This window comes from Protopterus annectens, chromosome 4.part0 (genome assembly GCF_019279795.1).
Source record: "Protopterus annectens isolate FY-2018-M chromosome 4.part0, PAN1.0, whole genome shotgun sequence".
NCBI lineage: Eukaryota > Metazoa > Chordata > Ceratodontiformes > Protopteridae > Protopterus > Protopterus annectens.
This window is the reverse complement of record NC_056733.1, coordinates 481,580,280-481,594,623: the sequence shown is the minus strand read 5'-3', so window position 1 is coordinate 481,594,623 and position 14,344 is coordinate 481,580,280. Positions and strand designations below refer to the sequence as shown.

At 44.1% G+C, this 14,344-nt stretch overlaps 1 protein-coding gene across 2 annotated transcripts in view; it reads right to left on the bottom strand.

The window, feature by feature from the left end:
* SART3 (spliceosome associated factor 3, U4/U6 recycling protein) overlaps window positions 1-14,344 on the bottom strand; it is a 1,581,088-nt gene that overhangs the window by 46,883 nt on the left and 1,519,861 nt on the right. For both annotated transcript variants that reach the window (XM_044068408.1, XM_044068409.1), the window contains exon 18: window positions 13,934-14,121. In XM_044068408.1, the coding sequence (XP_043924343.1) occupies window positions 13,934-14,121 (188 nt within the window). The remainder of the gene's footprint in view (window positions 1-13,933; window positions 14,122-14,344) is intronic.

The window sequence follows — 14,344 nt, the reverse complement described above, 5'->3', positions numbered from 1 at the left end:
ACCCTGGTAACTACTACCCCCATCAGCCTGACGAGCCTGTTCTTTAAGGCTATGGTGCGCATCATTATGGACCTTACAAATAGGGATATAGGGAACCTTCAAACCATGGACCCCATGCAGTTTGGGTTTGTGCTCAACCGGATAGACTTCTTCAAATCTGTCACCACAGCGGTGGATGAAGGCAAGGTAGTCCACACAGCCTACCTCGAGCTAGCTACGGCCTTCGACACCACAGCCTACCTCGAGCTAGCTAAGGCCTTCGACACCATCCCCCACTCAGGAATCATTGATAGACTCACTAACTTAGACATTAACCCCTACATCATAAGATGGGTTGCCAAATGAGTCACTGACAGAACCCACAGGATTAAAGTAGCGGTCCCCAAATCTGACTACCGGGCAGTTACAAGTGGAGTCCCACAGTGATCGGTTCTGGGTCGCCTCCTTTTTGGCATCTACTTCTCTGAAGTTCAAGCAAACACAAAGGGACTCTGGTTAACCAAATTCTCGGATGACTGCAAACTGAGAGCTATTACTGATTCTCAAGTTGATGCAGACATCCTACAAAAAGGCCTCTCAGAGACCAATGACTGGTGCCAGAACCATGGCCTTAAGCTCAATGCTAAAAAGTGCATCATCACTCCCTTCGGAAAAACACAGTAGCCCACTTAACTCCTAAGGTGTGATAAGAGATCTAGGGAAACAGGTAGATAGCCATCTCTCCTTCAACAACCATGTTGCCACTGTTGTTAGAAAGTCCTTCTATGAGGCACACCTCATTACAAAAGGTTTCTCATCCAGGAAGAAAGAAGTCATAATCCCTTCTCTACCTGTCCCTCATTAGACCCATTATAGAGTGCAATGCCCCATTTGGCATGTACCTCACTAGACACCTACAACAACTGGAGAGGCCACAAAAGTTCCTCACAAAGAGGATCTTAGGACTCAAACACACGCCCTATACAGAAAGACTCAAAATAACTCCAGCTTTACTCCATCTCATATTGCCTATTTAGAGGCAATCGCTGCTTGACAAACAAAGCCATGTATGACCCAGTGTTGCTAGACATGCTTCATCTGAAAAAGTCTCAATCCCTCCGCAACACACGCTCCAAATACCTCAACCTCATAACCACAATTAACAGAACCTGCTGGGGGGACAGGTTCCTAACCCAGACACTTCCCATACTCTAGAATAAACTCCCATTCACATCAAGCAGAACACCTCACTAGCCCTCTTCAAGAAAAATCTTGACGGGTAATAGGAAATTCACCCCGGGGATTATTTCAACAGCCTTGCTCAATAGGGGCACAAGGAACCAACGTCCGGCAGCAGGATGACTGGGAATATTCTTGGCTAGGCTTGTACTGGCTCCAGGGCAGTCAGCCTAGTACTCATCTTTGAACCTATATTTCGGGCTTTGTCAGTCATGTGTACAATTTAGGTGAGAGGAAGGGCTCAGTGCTAGACTACTTGTACTGAATTACTCTGGTCTTTTCCTAACAGATGATAATGACTCAGTCTTACATTACACCTGCACTACAAATATAATGAATGTCTACCCAACAGGTTATATGCAGCAATTATCACTGGTGTCTGAACATGCAGAAGCTTGCAGTAATGAAATGTAAGTCATTATCACACTACTAATTTAGTTACAGTATAACACAGAGTCATTATCACTTGTCAGATAAAATTCTCAGCAGCTGTCACTGTTATTCACATTACTAAAAGTTATCACATTGATGAATGCACATGCTAGACTTGTTTTCTGTCAATGTGAAGTCATGCAGAAGTCCCCCCCCCCAGTTTATTCTTTTATTTTTACTGTTGTTTTTATTTTGTTAAATAACTGGTAGGAAACATTTCAACATGCTGAATAAGACTGCATTTTGAAGACAGTATGACTACTTACAAAATGGTAAAAAAACTGTGTGCTGTACACATGTACAAATATCACAGCTTATGACTCAGGATATGAAAATGATATTTTTTCATATTTTGGTAAATACCTTTGCTATGGAACATGTCAACATGCTAAGTAAGACGTCATTTTGAATAAAGTATTAGTACTTACAACATGGCAAAAAATGTATCTGTGCGCTGTACACTGTACAGATATCACAGTTTGTTTATGGCTTAGGTTATGAAAAGTATTACATTTTTTTCATATTTTGGTAAATAACACTGCTAGGAAAGATGGCAAGATGATGAGTGAGGTATCCTTTTGAAGCCACTATCAAAACGTACAACTTCATGTAATAATATGAATGGTGACCATCATACATGGACAGATATCCCACTTTGTTTGCTTTGTAGGATGACAATTAATATATTTGCCATATTTCTGTGAATGTGTGTGCAAGTAAGTAAGACAAGGTCAGGGGTGGAGTGTAATATTCACAGCAGAACAAGCAAACATCAACTTCTGCAAAAACTTAATGCTCATCTATGACAAGGACAGAAATCAAATACTTGACTTATTTGTCTCATTATGGAAATTAGGATATTTCTCATTATTATGCTCATATTTTTGCAAGGGATCATGGTGACGACACACATGATGTACCATTTTGAAGCTGACATTGAGCCACACAACTTGTACACTGATATGTAATATCTGTCACAGATGATGACATATTATGTTTTAATTATCAGACTATCAGAAATATAATATTAATTATATTTCTGTGAAAATCTCAGTATAGGAGCTCATCATTAAAATTGTTAAGGTATCATTTTAAAGCTGACATTCATGCAAACATATTGATTACAAATTGTATGGGGTCTACATGATACGTTCACCAAGACATTATGATTTGTTTTACAAAAAAGGTAAAACAATATGCATATCAGCATTCCTTGACAAATATTTAATAATGATTTAGATACACACTGTTAACATTTGCACCTTTAGAAAGATCAGTGTCTACTGATCAACTTTTGCATTTACATTTTTACATTTTTAGTCTAGCTCTTGTGGTTAAAGAGTTATGAACATTTGTTTTCTGTATGGTATTACAAATGAATTACCTGAAAATGAGCTCAGGCTGTACTGTTGTTCCTATAATGGAAGTAAGAAGTCTGCATTTTCCGAGCTGCTCCAGAGTGAATGAATTAAGCCATCTTGAAACGATCCTGTGAGGCAGCATGGATGGGGAAGGAAGAATGAGGCCAAGTTGGCACAGTATGAAGCAAGCTGGCATATGATTTCATGGGCCTGGGTTTGGGTGTGTGGCCTGCCTTGGAGGCCACACACCCAAAACCTCAATGTGATCTTCTTTGACGTCATCCTGGACAAACACAGTGGGATGAAGTCCTCTCCAGTACTGCTGCTGATCTGGGCATATGAATCTGGAGCTTGCAATTATGCCTTAGCATCAACTGATAGCACAAAATTCAGCTCACAATGGCATGCTGTGTGCCAAAGGAGTTGTCTGAAGCCATAGCTAAAAACAGATGCCGGATTCAGTGGACTGTGAAGGGGGTCTTACCAACATCAGAATTTTTAAGCCATGGAGGGAACTGAGACTTGAAATTTCATGAGGCTGCTTCTCCAAATACTTTCTGGTAGTAGTAGTAGGATTAAAAGCACATGATATAGCAGACCAAGACCAGACACGTGTCTTCTTCAGAGAGAGAAATTGTTAGAGAGATTCTGCTCTGTGCTTTGTATTCCTTTGGTTAAAAGAATCACACTGGAAGCACAATGGCGACTGGGACTGGATGTGCTCTGGACACAGATAAAGACAAGAGGTTATGGATGTTTTCTGAACCTAAGTCAGTTACTTTCCATTACAATGATATACAAAGATAAGAAATATTCCCCAAAGGGTCACTTATCTGAGAACTCTGGATTCAGATTGATTTGATAGATTGATGATGCAATCGGAGTACTTAAGATGTTCAATATACCACAGCAAGAAAGATGTGACGATAGTGTTGGCTAATGCTCTTTAATACCACTGACAGGTATCAGGATGTACGTGTGGGAGGAAGGTCAAGGGGCCAATATGGAGAAGGGAGAACAGGTATGGAAATCAGGCTCTAGAATACCAATCATCACTAAACTATGAGAAAATGTAATGCCAGTAAAAAGGTTTCTTATTCAAAATTACTATCACTTCATTAGTTTTGTTTCCAGTAATCATGCAACTACTAGTGGGCTAAATCCTTGCCCTATCAATGCTAGCAAAACCTTATCTGGGGTGCTGGGTCTAGTTCTTTGGTAGATCCCTGTGTCCTTAAGGCAAGTTTTGGTTATTCCTAAGCCAAAACTGGATAATTTAGTTCTTGATAACCCAGTTAACGACAGGCCTCTCTCACCTCTTTCTTTTTTGGTAATGTTACTGAATAAGTGGTACACATGGAAATGGATTCACATTTGAGGAACAACTATGCCAGTGACCTGTTCGGATCTAGTTGCTGGTTTAGGCATAATATGGAAACAGCTTACTAGGGTCTTTAATGATCTCACAGTGGTGCAGTTATCAGCATTTGTAATTGATACCGAACCTGTTAAGACATCTCATCTGCATTCGACATGGCTGTTCAAGAGATCCTGTTGGACCATTTACAGAATTACCATGACATCACATAAGCAGTTCTGGATTAGTTTGCTTCCTACCTGTCCAATAACACAAAAACTAGTCTTAGGGGCTTACTTGCTCCTCTCCTTGTTTGCTTTTTGGTGGTGTACTGCAGGGTTCCATTTTTGGATCCCATCATGTTCATTATGCACATGTTTCTTTTAGGAGAGGTTACTCACGGGAAGAGGTCTGCAACACCACTGCTGTTCTGACACCACACTGCTGTACATCTCATTCCCTCAGTGTCTACGTCCACTTTAAACAGGTTATCAACAGATTTCACCACCACCTACAAGTGGATAATCTGCAATCATATGAAGTTCAATTCCAGCAAGACAGTGGCCATAACTTCTTCTGCCACTCAGCAAGACAGGTGTGTACCTATTTTGTCCCCTACTGTGGCAAAAAAAAAAAAAAAAATAGAACTCAAGTTGAAGATGTGCAACTTAGGGGGTAATTATTGATAACTAGCTGAGATCGAAGGACCAGGTGTCAGTTATCATTAAAATCTGCATGTTTCCATCTCATTTCCATCTCAGAAATGATATCTTTATTAAAACATCTTATACCATTCTCCAGACCGTCTGTCATAGTACATGCTCCTTTTTCCCTCGTTCACCTGGACTAATGCACCACCTTTATCTGAGGGTGCTGGATTAAGAACATGACCTCTTAACCTGTGCAAAACTCTGCTGCCTGTCTGAAGAGGGCCATGGGATGAAACTACTATTTACTGGCTGCTGGTTACATTTTGTATCACCTATAAAGTTCTAGATTTATTTAACCTTACATAACTTGGTTCTCACCTACCTCATGGACCTGCAAGCCTTGTATCAGCTATCTTGTTCCCTAGACTTAGCCAAAGCTCAGTGGTTTTAACTGGCCCCTTAAGACCTAGTTACATAAACTGGCCTCATCAGTCTTGTATGCAAAGTCGTGGCACGTAACAAAGCTTAACATTTATGCAGTAATAGGCAGTTTTATTGATCTAAACCACAATCAATTTGCTTTTGTAAAGAGCAGGTCCTGTTTTCAGAACCTACCAAGCATCTTTTTGGTGCACACTGCTTACCTTGATCTGGCCAAAGCTTTTGACACTACCCTCCATTCTGGTATTGTTAAAAAAAAAATAGACAACTTTAATGCAACTCTACATTGCAAACTGGTTGCAAGACAGATTCCAGGTTGTGAAAGTTGCTGGTGGCCTCTCTGAATGTAAAATTCTAACTAGTGGGGTATCACAAGGATCAGTGCTGAGCCCTCTATTTTGCAGACATCCTGACCAATACTCAGAACTGTGGCTGCCCAAGTTTACTGATGACTGCAAGCAAAGCACTATTATTTTTTCATCCACCAATACTAAATCACTGTAACAAGGGCTGAAATATTCAAATACCTGGTGTACTGAAAATTGTCTCGAGTTAAATGCAAATACTTCAGCACAGTAACACTCAGCATAAAAGTTGTTCACTGAATACAATGCCACCCCTTTGCCCAACTAGAAACAACCCACACATACCACACCAAGAAAATTCAAGGCCTTAAATCCTTCAACTATCCGGACAGATTAGCACAACTCGCCCTTATAATCAGCAGCCTACAGGTTGCTCCGAGGTGGTATGTGCCTTGCTTTTCGAGCCATGAAAGATCCAATCCTACTTGATATCTTGTTTCTTTGCAAAAAAAGAAGTTATGTACTCACCATAACGCTCAGAGTAGTTATACTTCATTTTCTGCAACCTGTGGGTATTCGGATTCATATCGGATTCGAGCCGGCAACATTTTTCAAGCATCTGCTCCAAGCTCCTCCCCTTACCCATAATCCCTCATCTCCTACCTTCCCTCAGATCGAGTTTGCCACTATTCAAACTATCAGCAACTCAATAACAGCATTAACCTAGAACATGTTCGGGGGAAGGTGGGCAGGACGGTTGCAGAAAATGAAGTATAACTACTCAGATGGAAAGTTATGGTGAATACATAACTTCTTTATCTGAAGTAGTTAACTTCATTTATCTGCAACCTGTGGGACAGAGTCCCCAGCTACCAAAACTTCTGGGAGGCCCTCATGGAAGGATATTCCTGAGCACCGCAGAGCCAAAGGATGCTCTCCCTCTAGAGATCAAATCCAACTTATAATGAAAAATAAATGTATGTGACCTTGCCCAGGTCGCTGCTGCACACATATCATCCAGTGAAACCCTAGACCAAAAAGCAGTAGAAGTTGCCATAGATCTGATAGAATGAGCTTTAACAGGACGAGGTGGAAACAGACCTTTATCCTTATAGACTTGCAGTATACATTGTGTAATCCATCTAGCTAAGGAGACCTTGGAAATGGCTTTGCCCAAAAAGGGTCTAGAAAAGGACACAAATAACTGGTCAGACGTATTGAATTGTTTAGTGCTATGTAAATAGAAAAAAAGCTGTCTATGAACATCTAGCAAATGCAGCTTATATTCACCCTTGTTCTGAAAATTTGGAAAGAAAACAGGCAGATTAATCATCTGGTTAATATTTGATTCAGAGGCAACTTTCGGTAAGAAAGAAGGCTTTGTGCGGATCGAAACCCTGTATTTATGAAAGATCAAGTAAGGGGGCACGGCAGACAAAGCTAGGATCTCAGAAACCCTTCTGGCCGAAGTAATGGCCACTCGAAAGGCTGTCTTCCAGGACAAGAATTTCAAATCTACTGACGCTGCTGGTTCGAATGGGGGAGCAACCAATGCCTGCAGAACTAGGGTAAGGTCCCAAGGAGGGACTGAATCCTTAACCGGGGGACGTAAAAGAAAAGTGCCTTTCAGGAAAGCTTTACACAGTCTCAAAGAGGCCAAAGCATTCATATTTTCGCCAACATGAAAATTAGATATGGCTGCCAGTTGTACTTTCCCCGTAGAGGAACTAGCCACTTGTTGGGAAATACTGGACAAAAACTCCATCACTGCAGGAACCGGGGCTGTAAAAGGGATCTAGGTTCCTCTGAGAAGCGTTTCCATTTTCTGCGATAAACCTTTCTAGTTGAAGCTTTGTGGGATGCCACAAAAATAGTCTCTACTGGAGATGACACACCAGGAGTCCTAGCAATAAGGGGAACTGAAGCAACCAAGCCGTCAGCTTGAGGCTGCCCAGATTGGGCGGACTGATGCCCGAGGGATGAGAGATGAGATTCCAGGCAGGGATCCAGAATCCGAGGAGGAGTTAGAACATGAGACAAGAGGAAAGGGAACCACACCTGATGAGGCAAGAACGGGGCAATGAGGATCACTTTGCACCCCGGTCGGCAAGCTTTCTAAAGAAACTTCGGAATGAGAGGTAAATGCGGATAAGCATACAGTAAACCGGGAGGCCAAGCATGGATGAGAGCATCTCTGGGGGAGTCAACTGGTGAGGGGATCAGAGCAAAGAACTCGCTGCACTTCGCGTGGGAAGGAGATGCAAAGAGATCGCAGCAAGGCTGACCCCATGCAAGGAAGATCTCCTCCGCTACTGACTGTTTCAGAGACCACTCGTATGGCATTAGAACAGTCCGACTCAGTCTGTCCATTAAAATTTTGGAGTGTCCCGGGATGTGCACTGCAATCAGAAACCGACTGGTGAAAATCGCCCACTCCCACACTCTCATGGCCTCGTGACAGAGAGGGTAAGATCTGGTTTCTCCTTGTTTGTTGATGTACCAGACAACAGACATGTTGTCTGACTGAACTGCAATCGTCCCTGGGGGAAGAACAGCATGAAAGGCTTGCAACGCTAAAAGCACTGCCCTCATCTCCAGAACACTGATATGCAATCTGGTCTCGGTCTGGGACTACATGCCTTGGACTGTCCTCCCCAAATAGTGCCCCCCCCACCCGAGCTGGGAAGCATCTGTGGTCACTGTGGCATGGGCTGTGGGTGTTATGAAGGGACGACCTGCCAAGATTTCCAGCGAGTGGAGCCACCAGAGAAGAGAAATCTTGCAGGCTCTACTGATTTGTATTGGATAGTCCATGGGGAGGTCTAACTAAGACCACTGAACTGCCAGGGTCCACTGAAGCACTCACATGTGAAGGCGTGCACAGGGAAGGATTGAGATTGCTGCAGCCATGGAGCCTAGGGCTCGGAGAACATTGCTCACCTTTTTGGCGTCCTGGGGCCGAGGATCACTGACACATGAGCCCGTAGGTTCTGGACCCTGTCCAGAGTGAGAAAAACTTGCAATAGTAGAGTGTCCAGCCGTGCCCCTATAAATTCCAAGGTCTGTGTCGGGTTCAAGTGGGACTTGGAGATGTTGATGGTAATCCCTAGGTTGACTGCAAGATGCAGGAAGGAGTCTCTGGCCATGCAAAGTAGACGCTTGGTGGCAGCAGCGAGGAGCCAATCGTCTAGGTAAGGAAACACCTGAATTTCCTGAAGCTTCAGGTGAGCCGCTACGACTGCCATAACCTTGGTAAACACCCTGGGGGCTGTGGTGAGACTGAAGGGTAGGGCTCTGAACTGGAAATGACTGGCTCCCAGCCGGAAGCGAAGGAATCTCCTGGAGCTTCTGCAAATTTTGATATGGTATTAAGCGTCCTGGAGGTCTATCGAGCATATCCAGTCGCATTCTCGGAGGTAAGGTAGAATGGACTGCAAGGTGACCATCCGGAATTTCTGCTTGGCTACAGTCAGGTTCAGAGTTGACAGGTCCAATATGGGCCTGAGGTCCCCCGTCTTTTTTGGCACTTAAAAGAACCTGGAGTAAACACCTAATCCAGATTGATCTGGGGGGAGCGGTTCGATGGCCTGATTGCGAAGCAGCTTTGAAATTTCATGCGCTGCCGCCTCCCTTTGAGCAGGTGGAACATCTGCGAGGCACTTTGGGTGGACAGGTGGGGCAACGAACGGGATGGAGTAGCCTCTGGATATTATTTGGAGCCCCCAATGGTCCGTCGTAATGGACTCCAAAGCCGTTAGGTGCAATGACAATCTTCCCCAGACTGTGTCCGGAGTAGGACAGTCGGGCAACCCCCTCAGGGTTGTCTGTCCAAGAAGGTCTCCCTAGACCCAAAGTTCCTCGGGCCCCCTCTGCCTCTGGGGCGGCGTCTGTCTTGTCCCCCCCCCTCTGCCTCTAGGGGATGAGTTGTCTTGAGAGTCCCGGGAAAACTGAGATTTTCGGAACCACATTTTCTTTTGCCCTCTCTGAATCCTAGAAAAAGATCTTTGAGGGCTAGAAAAGCGGACTCCGATGGCAGACAAAGTCTTCCCGTCCTTCTCGCTCTGGAACAAGGTGTCACGAACTGTCTTCCCGAACAGGGAGGAACCATAAAGGGAGCATTTGTGAATGATGCCTTGAAGGGGTCTGCGAATTGACAAAGTCTGAGCCAAGCGTGTCGCCTCATAGCTATGCCTGTCCCAGCCACACTAGAAACTCCTTCCGTGGCATGGGAAAGAAGATGCATGGACGTGTTAGAAACAGATTTTAGAGTCGACATTTTCACCGAAAACAGCCGCTTGTCCTCTGGCGACAAAGACTCTGGGGGCGACACAGCGAATTCCGTGACTAGGTCTCGCTGAAGTCGTATGACGTGTGCCAAACAATTCAGCACTCATATGAAAAACATTGCTGAAAAAAACCTCGCTTTCCAAACCGATCCACTGCCCTAGACTCCTTGTCCGGAGGGTGGACCGAAGAACTTTCATGTGCCATTTCTCTCTTGGTGGCAGCTGCAACCACCATAGCATCCACCGGGCATCCCTTGTACCAGGCCTGTCTGTCTGTGGGAGGAGAAAGGATCATGTCTGGGCATTTGGGTGTTGGCTCTATGGTGTCAGGCTCCTTCCATGCCCACGTGGTAATGAGATGCACTAAGGAATCTGCAGGAGGGGACAACCAGAATGTAGATGGGCCTGTGCCAAAAGCCACCAGGAATACTGACTCGTCCATAGTGGGTTTTGGGGCTGACCAACCTCCTCTCTGGTGGAGGATTTCCATGATGTCTCCAAAGGAGACATGCTCGGGAGGTGACCTGGGGGAACCCTCACCTTCATCCAAGTCAATATCTTCTGTAAGGGATTCGGGGGAGTCCATGTGCCTCCTCTTACACGAGTGCTTACAGGGACCCTCTTCAGTGTGACTCTCTGAAGAGGGCTCGTAAGTCAGGGGGGGGTTCCACTACGGGATCCACCTGGGGGTCCTCTAGCACAGGCTGTCCTTGGGACAAGCTGATGGGAGTTGTGACCAAATCCACAGGAGCCTGGGCAGAGTCCAACACAATGGGCTGGGGTCTCAATCCTTGGGAGAGAACCCTCTCCACCATGTCGAAGGCCGAAGGAGAGCGCACCTCCTTAGCAACCAACAAGGAAGAAGCTCTCCCTGGCTCTGCCGTGAGGATCGGGGCCGAGGTCAACGGCTCGGAAACGACAAAGTCGGAGATGAAGACACCTCCGTTCCCTCGGATCAGACTCCCCGTTCTCAGCCTCAAGAGTTGCTCGAATCTGAACAAGTGTGGTCCGAGGAACTCAAGGTAATCGCCGGCGTCGAGGTTGGAGAAACCATCGGCGCCGAACCCCCAGCTCCGATGCTCCTCGGATCCATAAACCCCGAAACTGCAGGTCAGATCAGGGAAGGAGAGATTGGATGGAAGAAGGGCACAGAGGTCCCCAGAGGGGCCTGACAAGACTGCCATTTGGATTTGGTTCCGAATGAAACCCCACATCATCCTGTCCATGTCAAGCTCCGACCGACTCAGATCTGGCTGGTCTGTGAGATTACTTCGAAGAAGGCCTCTGGTCCGAGGGCTCAGTCTGCTCTGGTGAGAACTTAGGGGAGTGGAGCAGAGGAGAGGTGGTCCTAACAACTTTAGTAGGTGGGCTGGGAAAGGGCTCCCGCTCTGGAGACTGTTTGCAGTGCCTTTCCCCCTCTCTTATCCTTGCCTCTCTCATCTTTTACTTTTGATTTTGTCCCCATCTCAGAAGGCTTAGAGAGAGGATGAGTCCCAGCCTGAGGGGGGGGGGGTTGATCGGCTACTGGAGCCGAGGTCGAGTCCAATGCTGAAACTGGTAGCAGGCCCTCAGCTACCAGCTTTGCCTTCCTTTCTTTCAATGCCCTAGGGATGAACCCTGCACACACACTACAAGGCAAAGATAGGTGTAGAACACCCAGGCAAATAACACACACAGTGTGGTCATCAGCCGGTGAAAGCCTGTGGCCCCACTCTGTGCATTTTTTAAAGGTTGGTTTTGGCTGCTCAGCCATCACCAAAAACCACTCAGCCAAAACTAAACCAACTAACACACGCACGCACTAAGGATGGTTAGGCCTACACTACCTCACAAACTAACTTTTTAAACTACTTTTTTTTTTTTTTTTGACAGAAAACTGACCAACGACGAAGGGGAGGAAAGGGATGAAAAAACTACACACACACACACTAAATATATAGGAAAAAGTACCACTTACTACACCCAATTTGTAGCTATAGAGACCACAATACGTACGCATGAAGCGGCAAATGAGATCTGACGGAAGGTAGAATATGTGAGGGATTATGGGTAAGGGGAGGAGCTTGGAGCAGATGCTTGAAAAATGTTGCCGGCTCGGATCAGATATGGATTCGAATACCCACAGGTTGCAGATAAATGAAGTTAACTACTTCAGATTAGTGGTTATACAAATACCCACTCTAAGGACCTAAATCTACAATAATAAAAAAAAACAAGACTTGCTGGAGAGATAGGTTCCTAACCGAACATATTTCCAGCCTATGGAATACATTACCACTACAGGTCAAACTATGTACTACTTTGAATACTTTTAAAGCTAGTCTTAATAAATGAATGGTTACAAACAAATTTATACCAGGAATGTCAAGTAAACCCCAGCTCAATTTCAGAGGTCAGCACTATTAAGTGCTTGAAAAGGGAGGCACAAACTTTTAAGTGTGTCTTCTTAAAGGTGTATATGGCTAGGCATCTTATGGCCTTCATGACTGCTTGTCTAGTATTGCTCCTATGAACAGTTTATAATTAACCAGAGGAGAGTGGCACTACAGTGTTTCATGCAGTCTGCCACTACTGACACATTCTAGAAGTACCTATATTACCTGCGTTAGTGCATCTACATATCCAATGCATCAGCAGCAAAGGGCAGACCTTCAACTGTTAATGGCAAACCTAACTCAAAACTTCAACTCTATTCACAGCTGGTGATCTGAAGTCAGGAAAGGAGTCAAATATACAGACAAGTTACACTGCCCAATTAAACTCAGCAGTAGAAGTGGTATAAACCTAAGTAAGGGCACTGACCAATCTTTTTCTGGAGACAGGATTGACGGCACTGAAGTTTGTAAAACTGACCACTGTGAATTTAGCACCTTGCATACTCTCCGCAAATGCAAATTTGTTTGATCAGCTTGACACAGTACTAGAAACTTTTGACATTAAGTGGTTTCAAGTAAAGAGTAGCAGATCTACGAGATGAAACCTAAGGTCCTTGGAATTTCTAGGTTTCCGAATTTGCAACATCAACAAATGACTTGAGAAATAATAACTACATTTAAAGGAGGGCTTTAACTGACCATACATTTCATCTCAGAAAAATTAAATGAAATATTCTCCAATGATACTCTCAACTGGAGAAAAATACAGAGGCCGAGAGACTTAACCCATCACAGTAACCAACAGATCCACATCAAAGGGTGCAGTTTGTGATTTCTTGCAACCCTTAGGCTAATCTTTCGCATCTCATTCAGAAAGGCTTGCACAAAGACCTTAATATCATCAAGCAATTCAAGTATAAGCATATAGAGACCACATGACTAGGATATGCTGTTAAAATGGAAACTGCATGCTGGAAAGCAGAGCAAGAAAAACTAAAGAAACAGACAAGCAGTCGTGGCATAAAGCCAATAAATGTACACAAGAACTTGGAGTGGCAGTGCTCACATTTGCCATACTATAACAAGCAGCAGCTACTTTATGCAATGTTCTATAGAGAAGAAAAATTCTAATAACAGCATTCACTTTCACAACATTACAACCTAAGGGCCATCTATTTCATATACTCCATGATGTTACATGGCATGCCACCTGTGTGACTGGAGGAAGACTGCTTCTACACGCAAGTGACTAGATAAGTCAACCTTTCCAGTGAAAATGCTACTAAACAATTACAAACACACCTTTAAAAACAACTTGACAAACTGCTAATGAAATACATCAGACATCACAAGTCCACAAAAGCAAGACTTTTCCAAAGTGCAACATATTTTCCCAAATTAGTTTCTGCAGCCTTCTGGTATCAAGTAATTGTGCAAATGTGGTTGATAATATATCTAAAGCAACATATTAATTAAGCACAAAGCCTCACCCTCTGAGAGATACTTACGCCCCATATATCTGTCTTGGTACCATGGGTCCCGTTGGCTTGTTAGGGTCTGTTTTTTCAGGTACATTCCTCCTTGGTGGGTTACTGATTGCAACTTTGATACAGTGATCTTTGACTGTCATACCATCCATCTTCAGTACAGCCTGTGAAGCTTGTGTTTCATTTTCATATTCCACATATGCAAGCCCCTAGCAACACAGAACACAAAGTTGAGTTTTACTAAGTACCAGTTAGGAATAATGACCTAAAAAATAAAAACCAAGTCTCAAAAAGGTTTGCATTGAAAATACCATATTGCACACACATGTCCTCTGCAAATTCTGAGAACACAGAAATCTCAAACTTAATTTTTGTTCTCATGCTGTAAACTAGCAATTATTAAATCTCCTAAAATGTTTACGTAAACAAGCA